The sequence below is a fragment of the Morus notabilis genome, unplaced genomic scaffold, assembly GCF_000414095.1.
Source record: "Morus notabilis unplaced genomic scaffold, ASM41409v2 Scaffold1225, whole genome shotgun sequence".
Taxonomy (NCBI): domain Eukaryota; kingdom Viridiplantae; phylum Streptophyta; class Magnoliopsida; order Rosales; family Moraceae; genus Morus; species Morus notabilis.
The window spans coordinates 1-22,194 of NW_010357682.1; the positions used below are offsets into that span (position 1 = coordinate 1).

The 22,194-nt window shown below is 32.0% G+C and overlaps 2 protein-coding genes across 2 annotated transcripts; both read right to left on the reverse strand.

Moving 5' to 3' along the window:
- Window positions 1-3,812: 3,812 nt before the first annotated feature.
- LOC21399521 (16.9 kDa class I heat shock protein 1) lies at window positions 3,813-5,794 on the reverse strand. The gene is made up of 2 exons (XM_010090387.2): window positions 5,237-5,794; window positions 3,813-4,206 (listed from the first exon to the last, which is right to left on the reverse strand). Exons 1-2 carry the CDS (start codon window positions 5,647-5,649, stop codon window positions 4,035-4,037), a joined length of 585 nt encoding a protein of 194 aa, XP_010088689.1. The 5' UTR covers window positions 5,650-5,794; the 3' UTR covers window positions 3,813-4,034.
- A 3,957-nt stretch (window positions 5,795-9,751) lies between these two features.
- LOC21399522 (methionine S-methyltransferase) lies at window positions 9,752-17,272 on the reverse strand. Its single transcript, XM_024173130.1, has 12 exons — window positions 16,895-17,272; window positions 16,114-16,307; window positions 15,819-16,025; window positions 15,633-15,728; window positions 14,649-14,837; window positions 14,385-14,573; window positions 14,060-14,296; window positions 13,518-13,652; window positions 12,659-12,979; window positions 12,289-12,468; window positions 10,826-11,791; window positions 9,752-10,282 (listed from the first exon to the last, which is right to left on the reverse strand). Exons 1-12 carry the CDS (start codon window positions 17,124-17,126, stop codon window positions 9,956-9,958), a joined length of 3,273 nt encoding a protein of 1,090 aa, XP_024028898.1. The 5' UTR covers window positions 17,127-17,272; the 3' UTR covers window positions 9,752-9,955.
- Between the last annotated feature and the right edge of the window lie 4,922 nt (window positions 17,273-22,194).

A 22,194-nucleotide genomic window follows, 5' to 3' on the forward strand; every position in this document is an offset into this window, starting at 1 on the left:
TTAAAGTTTTAATTTAAACATGAAATAAAATTTGAATTTGTGTTTAGTATGTGTGAAAAGCAAAGAAAGTGAGCATTTTTTACTGTTCAAAAATGGTTCGAACTGTTGAACTTGAAGAAAGAGTTAAACTCAAAGTTTTGTTGTTTAACTTAGTTCAAATGGAGAATAAAATTCAAAATGCATATTTACCAAACGTCGGTTCAAACTAAATTGACTTGAGCTAAATTAGTGAAACAAATATGGACTAAGTTGAACAGTTTAACTCAGTTCAAATGAGTAATATAATTCGATCTGGATGCTTACTAAACACGAGTTTAAACTGTACTCACTGTTCAAACCGAGTTGAATTAAGCTAAGTAATAAACGCAAACTTGGGTTTACTCTCAATTCCATTTTAACCACTGGCTTTTAAAACGTCATATAATTAGTCCATAAAATTATTTTAATTTCGATCCTTAGTTAATTGTTAAATATTTAACAGAATCTGTACAAATTAAAAACTAACCGTTTGGTTCATGGATTAGAACCATGAGATTAGAACTATTTTCGATTTATGTATATTTTTTTATGAGAGAAAATACTATAGCGAACCATGAATCATGATTCGAATCAGAGAATAAATCCTCCAACCAAACGGGCTCTTAGAAAATCTTTAAAGAATGTGATAAGGACAAGAACACCAACTCAAGTAGCAAGCCATGCCCAGAAGAGGCCAAGCATCCATGACCAAGCGTCCATGACCCCAACACCGTTGTTTTCGATCCCGTTCCCCGTCGCCGCAGTCGGTCGCCGATCAAAATAGCTTCATTCAATCACTTACTGCCATTCCACTCCCATAACAAGCTGCAACAAATAGTACAGTAATTAATGTACACATGATTGATAGAGCAATGCCTTACATTAGTATTTGGCAGTCCTAGAGTATTTTCGTGCTTCTTTTTTCCGAGTCTTTTGTTCAGTAAAGACAGATTATTGCTAGCAATAGGAATTCTTTCTATATCTACTGCTTGCTTTATTTTTTTTTCTTTATTGGCTCTGATTTGTTTTGCCCATTTGAATGCTTGTATTTAAAAGGTTTCCTCTATAAAAACATCTGAATGGCCTATTTAAAAGGTTGTTTCTATTACTTCAGAGAATTGTTCGACGAGCATCATTCTGCTCTTATCATGAATTGTAAAGTGCGCCCTTCCGCTTTGCCTGACAAGCTTTGCTAGATTCACTCCTCTAAAGGCGAATTTTCTGTCAAATCGGCTTATTGGGCTGTGAAGAGAACTCTCTTCATTCCAAAAAAAACAAGGTATGGATTGATCTCTGGAATTCGAATCTGCATAAAAGATTGATGGGTAATGACAGCTTGCCTACTAGAAGCCGTCTTTCGAAAGTTTGGTCAATTGATCCTCAATGTCCTTGTTGTCATATGGAAGAGGAGACATCAGTCCACTTCTTTGGTTCGGCTGGCGTAATGCCCGCATTTGATCATTTCACTTTGACGTCTGGATTGGATATTCTGTTCATTTTACCAATTCGAGTTTAGAATTCAAATTTTATTACAATAAATAGCTCTCAGAAATAGTCATATCTTATTTTTTTTACTATAATAAAAAAATTTTCACATAAAGTAACATCTTAACTAGAATTAAAAACTCGAATTACACCCTCCTGAGTTTGTTTTGCAGCATGGTACAAACAATGGTCTTTTACTTCTTTTTGGTGCTTTGCTTATTGATGTAGCTTGTGTGGCAAGCTGTGCATTTGTCATTGCGTCAGACTCTAGGTCATTCGCCACTCCATCAGTTGCTCGGTGGGTTGCGCCCAAAGTAGGCTTCTTAAAGATTAACTTTGATGCTTTCTTGTAAAATTTGGGAAGCCTCCTTCTGGTTTGATTGTCGGAAATTGTAGAGGCGCCCCAATATCAACGCATGCTGGGGCTGAGGAGGCTTCTTCGGCTTTAGAGGCAGAGCTGCGCGGTATTTTGCGAGCAGTTTCATTGGCGCGTAGGAGAGGGTGGTCCAAGCTTTATCATCGAAAGTGATTGCAAGGTTTGGATTGATGCTATAGACTCCAGTTTTCGACTATGTTTGTCAAGTGTCGCGAGTCTTATATATGTCTTGTTCTCTTGGGTTAGGCATGAAACTAAAACCTCGTTCGCTTCGTGGATTTAAATTTTCAATTTGAGTTGACATGTGATATTTTTTAAGAGTTTCTAATTATAACAGAAAAAATTAAATGTAACATTTTCTGAAAATTTTTAACTGTAAAAATTTAAAGTAAAATTCGAATAAAATGAACAAGTCTCAATAGAGTTGCTCCTCGTTTAGCTTTGTTTGATTTCAGTTCAAAATTATCAGGCTTTTAAGCCTTTGGGACATCTTTCTCCTGGTGTACTGAATGTTCTTTTTGATGAGCTTCCTTAATAAAATGTTTTATTCAGAAAAAAAAAAAACAAAAACAAAAAACTCTAAATTTGTTTGTCGTTATCTCCCGGTCTAGATTTCAAAATCTAGAATTTCATGTATTCCAATTGAGAGAAATTCCATTTGCACTCCTGATATTCATGAATACGGATACCCCCACCAAAATAAAATTTTTTGTTAATTTACCTTACAATAAAATTACGATAAAGTCCATTAAAGATATATCTTTTTGTATATAATCCACGTAAGACATAATGCATCTTTTTATATATAAACCGCATAAGCTATAAATAGAAATATTGGTTGATTTTTGATATAACAATGAGATAGAGTTTTGCTAAAAAAATTTGGATATTTCGATTATAATATTTATTTTGAAAAGCTTTCAAAACTCATTTGTTATGATATACTTTCACACGTAAGTATTTTCCTTCTTGACATGGATTTAAAAAAATGAGAAAAGCTTTTATTATTGTTAAGATTTGTTAATTATTCTTTCGTATAAAACAAGATAAAATAAAAATGAAAGCGTTGAGGGAGTTGAATATGAGAGTGTTAAATTAGAAATCATATAAAAAGTGTTCATAGATTTCTTAGATATATATTATGAAATATTAATTAGTTAGGGTGTATTTATAAATTTTATAGATACAAATATAACTACTATTCAGACTTCAATTGATTATTTTAAGGGTACTCCTCGGTACATCCAACATATGTCTAATTTTCAACTTTCTTTTTTTCTTTTGATAATTAATTTATCACTTTTCAATTGCTTTATTTTTTAAATTTTTTTTCTTGGCGTTAACTTAACAAAATAACAATTTTCACACATAAAAAACACACACACGAGACGACGTCGTTATCTATTCAAAACCCTTATTCTTCCACCTTTCCGAAAATTTGAAATGCTTTGTTCATCCCAGAAGTTACCCATTTATATTATTTTTAATGAAAAAAATTCTAACATAAACCCACCTCTTAATTTTTATGATAAATCCTGATTACAATTTCTATTATTTATTATCATCTTGTATACTTGGATATTTGAGTTTCAAACAAAATAACATCCATCCTTTCAATATATTAGTGAACCCTTTTTTAGATATTTGAGTTTCCAACAAAATAACATCCATCCTTTGAATAGAAAAATTTACAGAAATTTAAAACTCCGTTTATTTCACTGATTTAAATTTAAAATTTAAATTTTATTATAGTAAAAAACTCTTAGAAAAAATCATATTTAACTTTTATACTATAGTAAAAAATTCCCATATAAAATCTCAATTTTAATTAAAAACTCAAATTATCGAACTAAATGAAATTCTACAAAAGAGTACAGTAGTAAAAATAAGAAAACAATAGTTAAACTTATAAAATAAATAGATACACAAAAACTATAAATACAACTCCATGTACATATAAAGTAACAAAGATAGTCGGAACACACAAAGATGGGCAATAAGATAACAACACAATGACAATTGGATCACTTTTAAGTCGTTATTTTGTCCCTTTTGTTTCTCTTACATTACACACATAAAACCATATATTGCTCTTATCCTTGGTTATATCTCTCATCATTCCATGGAAAATACAACATTAGGAAACATATCGTTCTCACAGATCAGCTTTGTTAGCCTCAATATCCTCACCGAAAGCGTTCTCTTGTTTGATGTCGACAACCTTGGGCTGCCTCCTCTTCTCCTCCGCAAACTTGGGCACTGTAATCCTCAGAACCCCGTTCTCCAGATGAGCCTTAATTTGGTCCAGATCTGCGTTCCTAGGCAACCTGAATACAACAGAGACGGAATCATGAATTTTTTCTTTTTCTTTTTTTAAAACCGTAAAAACTAGAGAATTGTACCATAATATTAAAAAGAATACGATACAGTAAGTCCTGTTCTAAACCATGAGATTAGTATTAGACGTAATAGTCATGTTTAAAATTAATCATATTTTTATTTTTCACTTTTTTAAGAAATAAAAAATGAAAACGTTTTTAAAATAATAAAGATAAAAACGAAAATAAAAATAATTTTTTAATTTAGTATAAAATGAGAAAAAAATGAAAAACAATTTTTAATCATTTTTTATTTTTTATTTTCGTTTTCTTCACTTCGAGGAGAGAGAGAAAAAGAGACATTAATAAATTTTTTTTATATTGAAAATAATCTCTTGATAAAACTACCAAATACATTTTCAAAAATGATTTCGGTGTGACATTGAAAACGTTTTCATTTTTATTTTCATACAAAAACTAAAATTATTTTAAAACGAGTTCTAAATGCGCCCAATATATTGAGTATAATCTTTCATTTGAATGTAATTTTGACTAAATCTAAACTATAAAAAAAACAACAAAAATTACTATCATTAGTCATTACCATTATTTCCGTTAAAAAAAATTATATAAGTTCATGATCTAATACTAAAAGTTATGAGGGGTTTTTTGGTTGAATGAGGGAAAAAAAAATATCCATAACACTCTGCTTTTTAACCATCTATATTAAAAATATTTTTTAAATCTAATTTAATTTTAAGAATCCAACTCATAAAAATTAATAAGCAATCTAAATTTATAATAATGATTACTTTTTTGTGAGAAAATAAAATTTACTATTTTTAACTGAAAAAAAGATTATGTGTGTGTTTACGTAATAAGTTTGTGATATGATTTAAATTATAACTTACGACTCCTTATAATATTTATTTTTTTAAAAAATATATATAAATTAAAAATAATTTTAAATTTATGAACCGAACTTTCCCTATATATCGATTTAGCTAATATTTTTGAAGAACCAGACTCGACCACTCACCTGAACTGCCTCCAGAACTTGCCGTTGATCCTCTCGGCCCGGTGCCACTTCTCGCCCTCGGCCTCCTCCGCGGCCTCCTTCCTCTCGCCGCTGATCCGCACCACCCGGTTATCCTCCACCTCGATCTTCACGTCCTCCTTCTTCATCCCAGGGACGTCGAGCTCGATCACGTGCGCCGCCGGGGTCTCCTTCCAGTCCGCACGTGCCAGCGCCAGTCCCGAGGTGTCCGAGCCTTTCGGCATCGTCAGCGGCGTCTGTTCGAGGATTCGGAAGGGGTCGTCGTACGGAAGGTTGATGCTGTTCATCATGTCCCACAGCGACCGCGTGTACGGGACCAATGCAGTGGTTTGGACGGTCAGGATTGAGAGGATGATGAGAAAGCTAGGAACAAAGAGTTTTGATGATCTAGCCATTTCTTTTTTCTCGAGAAAGTGAGGGAAAATGTGGGAAAGTGCTTTGAGAGATTTCAAATATCTGTGATGAGATTTCTTTTATTTTCTTGATGGTGTAGAAGTCTGAATGAGTGTGTGTATGTATATATAAGTGGAGAATTGACGTGGGTGGTTTTTGGTATATATTACTGATTTCTCTAGATTGTTCATGTGGTTCCGGGAAAACCTAGTAGAGTCTGGAGTTTTTGGGATATTTGAGGATTGATTGATTAAAAAAAGAGGAGTTTAGTCTCAATTTTTAACTATTAAATTTAATTAAAATTATATTAAATTAAAAATATATATAAAATAAATTAATTTTAATACAGATTTAAATAATCTATTTTTATAATAATTATAAAAAAAATCCATAAAAAAGACTGCAAATCTGTATAAAAATAAACTATTAACATTCTCTTATTTTTTTACGGTCAAATTTATATTAAATTTTTTTTATTTATTTTAATATGACGTGATCTAATTAAATTTAAAGGTAAACAGTGAGACTACCACAGACTAAAAAAAAAAAATTCTTTAAAAAAAAAGACTTCGTCTTACAAATAATAGGGAATAATAATAATAGTAGTAGTAATGTGTCTCTATCTGGAATGCTCGAGAGACTAAAGAAGGTATACAACATAAACACGTGTTGAGGAGACAAAGAATGTGACACCAGTTACTTATTTAAAGTCCATTTGATTTTACACATATTTTTTTTAGAGTGTGACTTGAGTAGTTTTTAAATTAAATTTGAGTTATAATTTGAGTTAAAATTATAACTTGAATAAAGTTGAATAAAGTTGAAACTTAAAAGAACGTGAACTTAAATAAAGTTGTAACTTGAGTTTAAATTTTTTCTAAGTTTTGTTGTAAAAGAATAACCTATTATTAATTTGAGTTGATATGTGATTTATGTGAAAATTTTTTATTTTAATAAAAAAATTAGATATTATTATTTTTGAGAATTTTTTACTGTAATAAAACTCAAATTCTAAACTCGAACTGATAAAATGAACGGCTAGTTAACTAGCGCCGAAAACTTGGTACCGACTAACTATATATAGAATATAGATAAGGTAAGGACACTCATGCCCGTTTTTCATTTTATAAAGAATTTAAATTTAAAAATTTGTTCTCTTAAAAATTATTATTAATAAATTAGAATCATTAATTTAAACGTATGAATCAAATAGACACAATCCTTAATCTAACCTAATTGTTTTTTTTTTAAGAAAAAAGAAGTAAGTTTTAAATTTAGCCCCAAGGCCGAGATTTTCTCTAATTTTGTCCCTCACAATTTAAAATAGTACAAAATTTATCCCTGAATTTTTTATATGTTGTAGTTTTGGCCTCAAAATATAGGTGCAGTCTACTTTTGTCCCACCATAGATTAAATTGAACAAAATTAGTTCTCGAACTTTTCATATTCATATGTTGCAATTTCGGTGCTCCCGTCAATGAAACGTCAATTTACTACATTTTTAATCACATGCCGGTTGAAAATTTGGTTAATTTTAATCATATTTTACAATAATTTTAAAAACATGATGTAATTAAACTTCTATAAATTAATACCCTTGGGATCATGAAAATTTATTAGCTAATAGAGATATTATTTAATCAATATATTTGGATAGTTTTTTAAGTATGGACCTCTCAAAAAAATTATTAAATCGAAGCTATTAATTTATTAAGATTATACTGTATAGTGGATTCTTTTAGGGTATTGTGCACATTTTATCCTTAAATTTTTAGGGTTTTATGCCCCATTCATTTCACCGATTTAAATTTAAAATTCGAGTTTTGCTACAGTAAAAAGTTCTCAGAAACGAACACATCTAACTTTTTTGTTACAGTAAAAAACTTCACATAAAGTCACATCTCAACTCGAATTAAAAACTCGAATCAACGAACTAAACAGACACTTAATAACTTACCATCTAAATTTTGAATTTTGACGATTTTCTTACCCAATTTGCTAAATTTGAGTAATCCTGTCACTAAAATAAAACTTAGGTCAAGAAAATAGAATCTTTACAGTAGATTAAAACTCATCTTAAAAATGGTCACTAAACTTTACACTAAATCTTATTTTTATTCTTGATATTTTACGAAACATTCTTAAACCGATCTTGATCTATCTTGGCATGTTAATAATGTTAGTCCTTTTGTTACGTTTGCTTTAAAATTAGAACATAATAGATCATCTATTATGCGCAGCCCATGTATTATTTAAGTGAGGGTAAAATGGATACTTCAGTGACTTTGGTTATAATGTCTGATAGCTTTACATTCTACTAATATTATGGTCAGTTTTGAGACGTTTTCAATATAATAGATCAAAACTTAACCAAAACTTTAAACAATATATATATATATATATATGTATATATATATATATTTATGCATAGAGTCAGCTCTGCCATTACACATTATTAGACTTAATGATAGTTTGGAAATTAATTAAATTTTTATTAAATGAAACGGTGGATTCTTGCACAATTTAGAATGAGAAACAACTTTTGGATTACTTCTGATTTTGAGCTCAAATTTCACACAAATTATTTAAGAAGTACTTTTTGGATCTTTTACCAAACACAAAAAGTAACTTTGGCTGGGTAGAGAATTCATTTTGGGCTCCAATTCTCTACCAAACTAAGCCTTAGTGGCGGAGGCAGTTTCTTGAAAAAGAAAAAAATAAAAATAGGGCATTATGCATATTGCATAGTCATAATTATGTACTTTAATCGTTAAATAGAAACTCACTTATAATATTTCTTATAAAGTGAAAGCGTAATTGATTCTTTTAAATAAAAACTTAAACAATACATTTTAAAAAAAAAAAAATGAGTGAAGGCACGAACTACCGATAAGTAACTCCCACTAAATATACTATATAGAAAACATGCCATTTTTATTTTCAGATGAAAACTGATAAATGCAGACCCGATCTTAATCTTGACCTATATATGAACATCATTATTATAGAATGTCTAGCTATGGTTCTCTTCATCGTGGTGATCACACTTCGGTGGCTTTTCAGCAAAAAAACCAGAGTCCTTGATTAGTTTAACGCTCAGCATTGTAGCCATTAATGCACTGTGAATGTGATAAAGGTAGGCTGATCATCGATGTTTAATTTAATGTACTGAAATCTTTTATATGGTTTTCTTTAATCCTAGATATATACACATATCACGTCGTATATTGATATTTGATTCAAGCGCAGCTGGGCAGAGCCACACCTTCTCGTGAAGTCCTAATTTTTTTTTTTTATTAATGAAATATATGTGTCCACCCTCACTCATATTTTAAAATTATGAGTGTGTTTAGAACTTATTCTAAAATAATTTTATTTTTTGTATGAAAATGAAAATGAAAATATTTTTAATCTTAGACAGAAATCATTTTTAAAAATCGTTTGGTAGTTTTGTCAAGAGATTGTTTTTAGTATAAAAAAATCTATTAATACTTCTATCTCTCTCTGTGCTCGAGCGAGGAAAAAATTGAAATAAAAAATGAAAAACGATTAAAAGTCTTTTTTCATTTCTCTTTTACTTTACACTAAACCAAAAAATTATTTTTATTTACATTTTTTGTCTTTAATTATGCCAAACGTCATTTCTCTCTCGTTTTTATTTTTTCTTTCTTAAAAAACGTAAAAAACGTGAAAAATAAAAACAAAAACAAAACTAACTCTAAACATGGCCTATATGTCCGTCCCTCCTTACCGATTCTTTTGATTCCCGCCCCTAAGCGCAGTTGTCCTTTATTCGAGTGACGTTCAGTTTTCTTTTGTAATTTCAAGTTGAGTTTTGAGATGAAAAGGTGGACTTTCTCCTTTGGTTGACTTTTATTTGAGCTGCGATGTATCATCATGCATGTGAAAAGTAGAAAAGATCAAAATACCCAGTCATATATTTATATGTTCTTCTCAAGATGTTTGGTTTGCGTATTTTCTTAATGTGAATTGAGATAGGACATTATAGCAAAGATTTGATGTATCAAAGTAGAGAACAAGTAGAATACACAAATTGAGATTTATTCATATGTATTAAGAGAGTTCAAACACATATTGGCTTGATTTGATAACAAATAAATGAGTCCCAACAGAAATACGGACCCATGAGAATAAGTAACAGGATCGAATCGAATTGTATACTTGTGTATAGGTAAAGATTAAGAAAACCTCAACTGACGCCTGACTTGAGGAAAGAAATCAACTTTAGGTTTGCGTTACTCGGGAAAACGACGTATCAGATTGCCGCAGACAATAATAATGAGTAATTCAGTTACTAATGATGCTCTTAATCTTCACAATGCAATCCAATGCCTGTTCGAATTTTCCTTCTTCCAAAGCAATGGTGAACCTGCAGTAGCCAGGGATTCCAGTCCATGAGCCGCTGTTGATGCATAAACCAGTTGCCTTGTGAATGACATCCCTTATGTTTGAGTCATCCAGCTTCACTTCATAGGCTTTGGAATTTGTGCTTATGCTTCCGTCTTTGGGTGAGTCCTTGAGTGTCACAATCTTGTTGAGATAAGCTGAGGGCTTGGCCACCATGGAAATGCCACCGGATGGTTCGATCACATCCCATCCACAGTTTTTCAATGTCTGTGGCGAAAGTAAGATTAGAACAAGAAATAAGGTAAGAAAATTGCAGGGGATAAACAACTCTCAAGAATTTGTACCTCGGCAAGTTTCCCAAAGACATACAGAGACAAGCATCCTTGCTCAGTGAGACACCCAAGTTTTTCAGCGTTTGATTTTCCTCTTATTATATACTTTTCCAAGTTGATTGCAGTATATACCTTTTTTTTTTTTTTTTCTTTTTTTCATGTGGTCTGTGAAAGTTTCTCAAAGATTTCATTTTTCCTTTAGTTTAAATTTTAACATGACAGGGCTGTGTTAAGTTGAACTATAAACTTTATCTTCCAAAATATCCAAGTAAAAGCAACTTTTTCAACCTTTGGAATACAATCCGATTGATGATTTCTTTCATTAGATCTGACTTTAATCAGTAGCAAAATCTCCTTCCTTGGAAGAATAGACCATACAACTAGAGCTAAAGAACAAAACAATAAGATCGGAACTATGCAATAACAACTCGAAAGACAAAACAAAAAGCAATAGGAAGGGAAGAGAGGAGATGTTTACCTCTTTCAAGCGCTTTGACCTGTTTTCCAAGTTTCTTATCTGCTTTGCAATAGAATCCCACAGAACTCCTGATTTCTGCTCTCTTAGGCTCAGCAGCTTCTTCACGGCATATCTGACAGTACTGTGAGGTTTGCTTAACCCCGGAAAGCTATGAAACGCATCAACCAAAAGAGGCTGATCCAAAACCAGAAATCCAAATTTGAGTGCCCCAGTAAGCATCTTTAGAGACAGTCCTCCAAGCAAAGAGACACAAAAGGATGGGTCGAGCGAGTTTAGCTTTGATAAACTTTCCGCCAAATTCCAGCCGCCCCACCCCTCAAAGTCAAATTCCAAGCCCGAAAACGAAGTATCAATAATAACTTTAGCACCAGCCTTGGCACATACAGTTAGCAAATTCTCTATCTCTTTGTTGGTGTATAGCAAACCAGTTGGGTTAACCGTAGGTCCAGAAATGTAGATCCACGGCTTATGCACGGTGTCAATGATTCCAGAAAGTGTTTTCTCCGTAAGTTTATAGCCTTGTTCAGAATTAGTAGGTATAGTTACAATATTTGCCTTCAAAAACTTGGCAGCAGAAACATAGTTTCCATTTGAACCAGCAGGAAAGCACAACGTCCCCCCTTCTTGGATGCAGCAAAGGACCAACTTGTTAAACAGAGCCAGTGTGCTGTCAGCATATATAAGTTCTGTACTGTTATCAACTGGGAACCCATAGTTGCTCTTGAGAAATTGCTTGATGCTAGGGTTAACATCTATTTCCGACTCAGCCAAATTCTGTCTCGCAAAACTTTCAAAAATAGCTGCTGTGACAGGAGATGGCACGGGCAAGAAGCTTTGATCAGCATCCATGTGGATCAAGGAAGAGTTTTCGGCCTCGGTGATTGACAACTCCGCATTGTTAAGGACTGAGATTGCCCAACTAGCAAATCCTATCATCTCTACTGAATTAGCCTTCTCCAATTCCCTCTGAAGAGCATGTATAGAAATCAGTTTGAGAAGCAATTTACCTCCACAGACAATAAACTTATTTAAGACTTTCCCGTTACCAAGTAAAATTTTTTGGGACATACTCTCCACGATTGCAGTCAACATAATAATCACTAAACTGGCAACATAACTAGAATCCTCTAGCATCTTAATAGGAGATAATCTTGTTTTGATATTTTTCAATTGGAGTTAAAGTATCTATTCAACAAGTTCTCAAAGGTGAGGAGCTTATGCCGAGAGCATTGAGATTACTAAATCGCTAGAGTCTAGACCTTATGAAAACATTTTCCAATCACGTACTTCATGGAACAGTTTTAGATGTGATATAATCTTGTACTCAGAAATTAAAATGTTATGTAAAATTTTTTAAGAAATTCCCCTAATAAATTAGAAGTTGCTTTTCATTTAAAAAAAAAAAAAAAGGGACAACAACAAAAACAAAGACAAAACTAAAACCAAAACCATTGACAACAAACCTCGGCAGATGGATGCCGGTCAGCAAGCTGAAAAGCTAGAAGCTCATGGAAAAGACAACCATAATAGCTTTGACTGATCAGTGCAGTATTTCCTTCTAGTAGTTCCACGGTCTTGGACAAGGCCTTAAAAATGGCCTCATCTTCTGAAATTACAAAGGCTACTTCTAAATCTGAATAAACCTGGAAAGAGCGTTGAAACACCGCTAATTAGAAGATCTGAAGATCTAGCAAAACAGCCAGTAAAGGCAATATCTTGGGCAATAAATCTGAAAGTTTAAGGGTGCTGATTGATTAAAATAAAGTAGAAAGCCTCCTACCAGTGTAGTGGTATTAAGTTAAGAGATAGATCACATTAAAGAAAAACAAATACCTGATTTTTCACTAGTCCACAAATAATTGCTGCATGTGAGGGGAGTGGAGTTTCTGCGATATATTTTAAAACTCCATTTGAACTTGGAAGGCTGGATAGCTCAAAATGATCAGATATGTCTAGGAAAAGACGAGATCCAATTCCTCTCGTAACATCTAAAAGGTGCACAAAGGATGCACTAGTGACAGCCTCAAATTGAGCAATTCCAGTAACCACAACCTGCGGTTTTAGCTTTCTTATCAGCTCTATCATCAGTTCTGACTGCCGAGGGGCTTCAATCACAGTAAGCACATCCTCCACAGGAATATTGCTTCCTGTATTCTACAATAAGGATAGAAGTACAGTTATTACCTTGCACAATGTTCCACATCCACCAAAGGAAAACTACGAAATTTATATGGCATTGAAGGAGTATCTTGTCTGCACTATTGAATTCATGAAATGGGATCCTACTATGAACGCATAATGAAGAGTGAAGCTTTAAGCTCATAATATGAAATCTGAATAACAAAATATTTTAGCTCCACAACTTCACCCTTTTAGGTTTATAAAGTGCAGGACTTGAGAGACTTTTAGCATTCAAATACACAGTGAAAGCTTAGGAGGACATAGACTACGGAAAATAAATAAATAAACAAACAAAAACCTTCACGTCAAAATTCTGTTCAGATCGATTTAAAACCATGTAGAAAGATTTATCACGGCAGCAAACTCCCAAACCAAATATATGAACTATGAACTATGTCAGCTAAGCCACGTTTGCAGAATGAATAAATAGATAACATTATAAGTGCTAAAATTTTTTACAAATAAACCAACAAAAGTACAAGCCTACAACAATAAACAGAAGGAGCCATACCCCAAGTGCTAAAGAAGTCAACCAATGCTTGGGAAGATTTCGAGTTAGATTTTCATCAACAATTGCAAGACGAGGTGAGAACAATCGTAGAGCATTCTCAATTGCCACAGCTCTTGAAGGAAAGACAACAACATTCTAGCCACAACATAAACAAGAGTCAGAAATGCCGCTTAGTCTACAGCCTAAAACAAAACCACAAAAAAAAGGAAAAAAAAAAAAAAACACACACACACACACATGTAGACACAACTTCAACTCTTCAATTATCTGTGTTCGATTTGATGCAGGAACAGAAGAATCAAAATCTTAATAGAAAAAGAGAATTTGTTGTTGTGGGCACAGTAGCCCAATATGATTTAAATATCTTAAGAAATTTGTTTTTCAGTTATGCTATTACTAAATTCAAGTTCTTATACTGGGTGGTCTAGATCAGAGCCAATGAGCAGCTATGTTTGATTTATTCCAAGGGACTATTACTCAAGAATTACGCATTGAGAAGGAAATAGCATCGTGAGCTTGGAAAGTAGAGATTCTTTTCTTACATCAGCCTTGAGTGGAATACGGTGATACGTTTTCATAAAACCAGCAATGAGGTTGCGGAAGTGTTTGCTTCCAGCTGGTGGCTCATACGTGCAAAAAGAACTCCCATTGAGAATGCTAGCTAGGTAAGCTAAGAAGGAAATTTTCTCATCGGCAACAGCATCATCTTCAAAGGATAAATCTAAAGAACTGCTGACCTCTTGGAAGCCATTTTTAAGAATTTCAAAAATTCTCTTAACCTGTCAATTGAAAAACATCATTATCCTCCAATTCTAGACGTAGCATACATTTACATTGGAAAATTGAAAAATGAAAGTTTCTGCATGCCTGATTTGGCTGGCGAAGTTGACAGCTATAAACTGATAAGGCATGAGAGATTCGGCCACCAGCCTTTCCATATGCCCATGCTGTTCGAGCACAAATAGGCTGATCACCAGAAAGTCCCATGAAGAATTCAAAGCGGTGTGGACTATTCTTCTCGATTTCAACTAGAGATGAAATATCTGTGTCGGAAGCCTGTAATGACACATTTCAATTGGATATAAAATTGGATGGTAGAAGTTTTATCCAAGTAAATGAAAGTTCACTTGCCTGGAGGATTTTAGTTTGCCAAAGTTTTGTAACATTGAAACCACGGCGTTCAAACAAGCGCTTACAAACACCTTGTCCTGGACGACCTCCCATATTGAAGATCATTATCCCCATAGGTTTGATGACAGCTATACCTTCCTCCACTGCTCTAGCAATTAGACCTAAGCCAAACTGGTCCTCAACAAAACCCTGCAGAAATGAAAGAAAAATATACAAGGAAAACAATTTTAAAATAAAATCGTGTAAACGAAGAATTTCCCTCAAATAATAATGAGCAAAAAGGAAACATAGGCATATCAACCATCAAGGAGTTTTCACACATATTAAAAGAAGCAGGTTTCTTTTCTTTTCTTTTTTTAATTTACAAAATATGAGTTTATTCACTTCGTTCTAATGATTTCTTTATTCTCCATAAGGTCAATGCAGGATTGAAACACTAATATCATCCTGCCACGCATTTACTTAGATTTATGGATCATCATTTCCGTCGATAGTCACAATTTTTAAGATGCAAAAATCAATGGAGAAAAATGAGAAAATTAGACTACAATTTTAAAAGAAACAATTCCAAGAACATTCTCTGAACAGCAATGGATCCATATGCACACTGAGTTCCATAGTATGAACCAAACAAATCTATAAGCCCAAATGTATTGATTCTGGTACACAATGAGAACTCCGAACCATAGTCCTCCAAAACAGTTCACCTTCTCCATTAAGTCTTGAAGGACTTAACACTGCTAGGATACTTAGAGCCCTTTTGGAAGGTATACTCAAATCATAATTTGGATTCATTGGCGGAAACTTTGTGAGAGAGGAAATTTTAGAATTCAAACTCTTTGGGAGATAAAAAACACTGCAGCAGAATCATGATTTGAGTTTGAGTATAGCTCCCAAACAACCCCTTAGTAAATATGTTTCCTAACTTTGCTGCACATAATACTTAATAGTAGCAAGAATAAATAATCAACAATCTGTTCAAACCTGTAGTGCACAATAATTGCTTAATGAATGCAGAAATTCTTCACTCGCATTCTCTGTAATCATCTTAGACATTGCATCCGGATTTGGGTTAAGAATCTGCAAGAACACAAACAAGGACCTATTCATAAAGAGTCAAAATAAGAACTAGCAAAGTTAACCTTTCCAAAAAACCTATCTCGAACACACCTGAGGAATGCATCCTACAATCCGTTCAAGTTGAATGTCATTATCTCTACAATAGGCCAACAGATCAGACTCATGAAACTCCACTCTGTCCAGCAGAGTTTTCTTCTCCCCATCATAAATGGGTTGACCCTTTTCATCCAAAGCATTCAAGTACAAGTTTATCCAAGATATCTTGACCGCTCTGGGATTAATGTCGAGACCATAAACCTTCAAAAGGCCAAACACTCCTCATCATCGAAAGAATACCCAAATAAAACAAAAACAAAAGGAAATAATCATCTTTGAGCAAGAAAACCTTGGAAGGCAACCATTTCTCAGCAATGGCAATTGAAATCCAGCCATTGCCACAACCCAGCTCGGCAACCGTCTTGTCCCTGAAGATGGAATCGGGGTGTCTATTCAAACCTTCGTAGAAGGTATAAGACCAGTCTTCTGGGATAAAAATACTGGGAATCACCATCATCGTCAGCTTCTTCTTCCCTTGGTAACCTGAAACATTTTCACAAACACATTGCATATACAATTAAAACCAAACCCAAAAAAGGTACAACAAGCAAACTATTAGCCATGTTTAGGATTGCTTTTGGAACCCCTAAAAAGCACTTTGCACAAGAAAACAATACAACCAGAGTGTTGAGTAAAAGCGCTCAAACCCACTTTGCACACAGATTAACAGTACTTTGCACAGAAACCAATGCAACTAAAGTGTTTAAGAAGAGTACAAAATTGCACTTTGAAAAAATATGGATACGGTTTTTTCATATTGTGGTTCCAAACAGAGACAAGACTAATAGCACTCTGCACAGAAAATGATGCGACTAAGGTGTTTAACATCAGCACATAATCTCACTCTATATAAAGATCAACACAGTTTTCAAGTTTTTGTTTTGAAAAGCTGTATTTTGTTTGTAGTTTTCAGATTCTGCTTCCAAATTGAGAGAGTCTGTTCTTGCCAACATTTCATTGTCATTCTTCACCATAAACAAAAAAGTGAAATGAAAAGCGAGGATCTTCTCTAAACAAATGATCGAAATCGTAACAGAGCAGAGCAAAAAGGCGGTCGATGAATTGGTTACCCTCGTACTGGTCAAGGAAGATGTCCTCGATCCGGAAATGGTAGGCTTGGAAGCACTTTTCGGAAGCTTTCTTGGACGGAAAGCGCTTCTGGAGGTCGGAGAGGAAGATACGAGCGGCGACTCGGGTGGTCGGATCGTCGAGACGGTCGAGGAGAGAGCGGAGGGCGGCGTAGGCGGCGTCACCGGAGTGCTCGCACTGCTTCAAGAACTCCTCCACCGACAAAGACGCCATGATCGCGAATGTCCGAATGAATGATCTTCTTCTTCTTCTTCTTCTTCTTCTTCAAACACACCACTGTCAAATGTGCACGCACTACGAGGGAGAGAGAGAGAGAGATAAAAGGAATGAAAATGAAGTGAGGAAGGGAGAAAGAAGAAGGTCCGTTTCGTACTCGCGGAGGTAAGAGAGGCTTCTTTTTAGTTCCCGGTTTTTTTCTTCTTTTTTATTTTATTTTATACTGTTACACACTAAAGTCTAAACTATTTATTTTTTATATAATGTATTTTTAATTTTTAATTTTAATAAATTACATTATAAATTTTAAAATCAGATGTAATTAAAATTTAATAGTTGATTTATTATTATGAACTGTTAATTATATGACATTATCAGCTATTAAATTTTAATTGTAACTGATTTAAAAATTTATGGTGTAATTTATTAAAATTAAGACTTTATTCATTTCACTAATTCGAGTTTAGAATTTGAATTTTGTTATAATAAAAAATTTTTAAAAACAGTAATACTTAACTTTTTTACTACAGTAAAAAATTCTCATAAAAAATAAAAACCTAAATTTGTGAATTAAACGTTTAGTTCATGAATTTATAAATATAATTCAGAAATATTCTCAATTTACGTGTATTTTTTATAAACAAAATATTATAACAAATCCTTATTTCAAACACGCGTTATACAAGACAAATAAATAATTGGTAAATAGTCAAACCTCTGTTAGTAATTGGACACTGGTAAATATTGCACAAAAGTCAAGATGTTTTTTTGTTTTTCTCTTTCAGTTGTTGTCTTATCATTAATTTTAAGTTCAAGACGTCTGAGACAGGTTTGATTATCACCAATGGCCATTGCCAAATCGAATATCAGAGAAAATCATATATCAAAAATTACACGTTTTCTTTCTCTTTTTTCCTCTTTATTATTATATTTGCTTAAAAAGGAAAATGTCAATAGTGGTCCCCACTACATAGCCGATCAAAACGACCTTATTATTGCGATCGGATCAAAAGGGCTCGCTCCCCAAAAGAAAAGGCAAATGGACCCCACAATTGAACGGGCCCCACCCCTATATCTTTCAATAAAAAGAACCGACCAAACCTATAAAAGAACCGACCAAACACTTCTTAAATCCTAAACCTCAAATCGATTTTTAAGTAGTAAAATGTACCTTATAATACAGACAATTAGGATATTGTACTTGTGGATGAAAACATTATAATATTTTAAATAAATAGTCCATTAGCAAAAAATAAATAGTCTATTTTTGATGTCCCACCCGGACCCTTAAATGTGACCAAGTTTTGTAAAATTTAAATTGTAGTTTTATTGTATGGCTATTAGTTTTATTATCTTACGGTTCATTTATGACATGATATATGTGTCTATACCTGTTCATACCAAGATTTTTTTTAATGAAAATATTGGATCTTTTTTCTGATAAGACCTCCTATCATTAATTATTAAATGTTGTTAAAATTACATTAGATTAAAAAAATATGTGTAATAAATAATTTGCGGTATAAATATAACATCTAAAAATAGAGCATTTTTTATAGTTTATCTTTTCAATGTCTTTTAGAGAAATCTCTGAAAATATTAGGGATATTTTTTGGTGTTTTCTCTTTTTTAAAAACACTAGTATTTTATGTTTATCAGCCGTCAAATTTATATTAAATTTAGTTAAAAAATAAATTAAACTAAAAAAATAATATAAATTTAATGACTAATAAATAGATAATACTAATATTTTAAAAAAAATAGAACATCAAAAAAATTCCCAAAATATTATATTAAGACAAACTGTTTTTGGAGGACAAAAGATACTTTTTTTTTTCCCTAGTTACTATAGATGACTACGATTTGTGTGGTATGTGATGCCGATTGTTGCCTTTTCCTGAAAAAGCTTGGCCGCGGCCCGCACCTTTCAAGAGTGTTTGACTTAATCATTTCAATGCAATATTTTGGTCGTGCAACTAGAAGGGAAAAAGAAAACTTTTGTTTGTCTCCCAGTACTACTTATTTTTGTACATCTAGGGATTTATTTAGTTTGTTGATTCGAGTTGAGATATAATCTGTTTAGTTTGTTGATTCGAGTTTTTAATTCGAGTTGAAATGTAACATTATTTAAGAGTTTTTTATTATAACAAAAAAGTTAGATGTGACTATTTTTTAGAGCTTTTTACTGTAATAAAATTTGAATTCTAAATTCAAATTAGTGAAATAAACGGTGTCTTAGTTTTTATTTTTTTATAATTTAGTTTATTGTAAGGAAGTGTTAACAAAATTAAACTCAATTAGTACTTAAATTATAAATGAAAGTATAAGTGGTTCGGAAAAAAAGAAGAAAGAAAAGAAAATAAAGTTAGGAACATGATTAGTTTTGGTACTCTTATTATAGTGAAATATCTTGTTAATATCTTGTGTTTTTAATTAAAACAGTACATTCACCATTAAAAGACACTTTTTAATACTCTAAGTCTGACTTTTAAGACATACAATATCCAAATAGCTCTTTTTATTAATTAAAAATACACTAATAACTTTAAAATATTTTCTCAAGGCAATTTAATTTATTTTGATTGTTTAATTTTCAAATGTTTAAAAGTATTTTAAAATTTGAAAAAAAATTATTAATTTATTGTTAATTAGTGAGAAGAGTATAATTGACATGTCTCAAAAAACTGTCTCAGAGTTTCAAAAAAATATTTTTTTAAAATGAATGTACCGTTTTAATATTTTTAAAAACACATAATACTAATTTTTCAACGAGATTGTATTATAATAAAAAATACCAAAATAATTTTATCCTTCTAAAATTTAAAATAAGAAAACAAATTAATCAAGTTGCACATGGAAATTAATTATTTAAGTCGACACTTTTTTGATAGTGAAATGACGAGCGCGTCTCCACGACATAAAACAAAACAAAGGACCTTTACCTACTCCAAAAGGCAAAGAATACTACATACTAATGATTTTTTTTTTTTTAGTAATATACATGTGACATATGAAATATTAATAAAATTGATTTTGAATTCTAATATAGTAATATCCTCTATTATGAAAGTTTAAAGTAACCTCAAATTTTCATTATGCTTCAATTTTTACGAGCCAATATCACCCCTCCAGGTCATCATTTAAATGTTGCAAAGGTTTTAAATTCTTCACCAACTTTTAAGAGGGTAGGAGAAACCCGATTTTTTAACATTACGTGCGCATTAATGGAAAAAGAGTGTATGAAAAAGTCTTTAGAAACGTTTAGAACTCGTTTCAAAATGATTTTATTTTTTGTATGAAAATAAAAATGAAAACGTTTTTAATTTTAGACAGAAATCATTTTTAAAACTATGTTTGGTAGTTTTATCAATAGATTGTTTTCAGTATAAAAAAACTCATTAATGTCTCTCTCCCTTTCTCTCTGCTCGAGAGAGGAGAAAACGAAAACAAAAAATGAAAAATGACTAAAAGTTATTTTTCATTTTTCTCTCATTTTACACTAAACTAAAAAATCGTTTTCATTTCCGTTTTTTGTCTTTATTGTGCCAAACGGCGTTTTGAAAATGTTTTTATTTTTTCTTTTTTGAAAAATATGAAAAATAAAAATTTGATCAATTCTAAACACGGTCTTGTTTTTAATAAAGTCAATGGTTTGATTCTTTTATTTATTATTATAGTAAATTGTTTTTGTTTCATTCTGATATTTCTACAAGATCTATAATGAGAAATATTTTTTTTAAAGGCATTTGACTTTATGATGTCGAGGATGAAATTCTATGAAGACGTGTGACTATATATAGGTTAGAAGAGCTAATTCAAGTAGTGGAGGGTGTATTTTTTTATTTTGATTATTTATTTATTTTCTAGTTGAAAAAAGTATCTCTAGAAGTGTTCTACTTTTCATGATTTACATCTACTTACACATCATAATCATACGTTTCTCGTGCATTGATTTTTCCTCCTTCATCCCCTTATGATACGTTTCTCGTGCATTGATTTTTCCTCCTTCATCCCCTTTAGTAGAATGCAATGAAATGATATGATTGACTTTTTCTCTGTGCCGGATTAGCTGTGTTTTGATTTTATTATTCTGGCACATTTAGACTTAGTTTGGTAGTGCTGTAGATTTTAAAAAAATTATTTTTAACTGTGCTGAATGAAGAAACAGCTGTTATAAGAAGTAGTTGAGTTTTTAGTAAACTGTAATTATAGCAGTTGTGCTGGTTCTAAAATCAGTGTAATAGTGTTTGGTAAATTTTGATGTTGAATTGCTGTAAGTATGTAAAATGACTAAAATAGACATGGTATGAAACTTAAATATATATAATTGTTTTTGGTATTTAGAAACATTTATTTAACTTAAAAAACATAATTCTATGATTTTAAGTTTTTTAACAACAAATTTATGATAATTAATTCTTTTTTTTTCATTTCTTTATTCACAATATAGTTACAACTAAAATGATCCGTCATTATCTCTATTGACACGTCATTAAACTCTAGATCTGTAGGCTGTATAATATTGATGCTCATACGACATACAATTTCTAAAAAATAATTGAAATATATACTCACAATCTCACCATAGTATTGAAATCACTCTTGTGTTGAACGATTCCTTGCACCCTGACCCAAAATGAATAAAAACATTCCAGAAATGCCACATTCTTTTGAGGTCCGTGACACTTTAACATTCAAAATTTCATAAAAATAATGCAATTGTCAAGTCTTCAATTTAGACAGAAAAAACTTTGAAGCACTAAAGCAAAGTTCTAGTACCAGAAATGTTATAAAAAGAAATTCAAGGACTAAAATGTAACGATCTCTAAAATTGATGAGTACAAGTAAATTAACCAATTCTTTTTTAGCTTTTTTACTTCACTTTTTCAGAAGCCAAACAATACTAAATAAAAATCCGAATTCATACATTACCTGTATGTGATCGAGAACTTATCTCGTGGAGTTGAGAGAAATCCCGCGCTCCGCAGAAGGACCTCCGCAAACGACGCCAACTCTCAACACTCCGCCTCTCTCTTTCTCTTCCCCTTCCCTTCTCTCTTAGCCG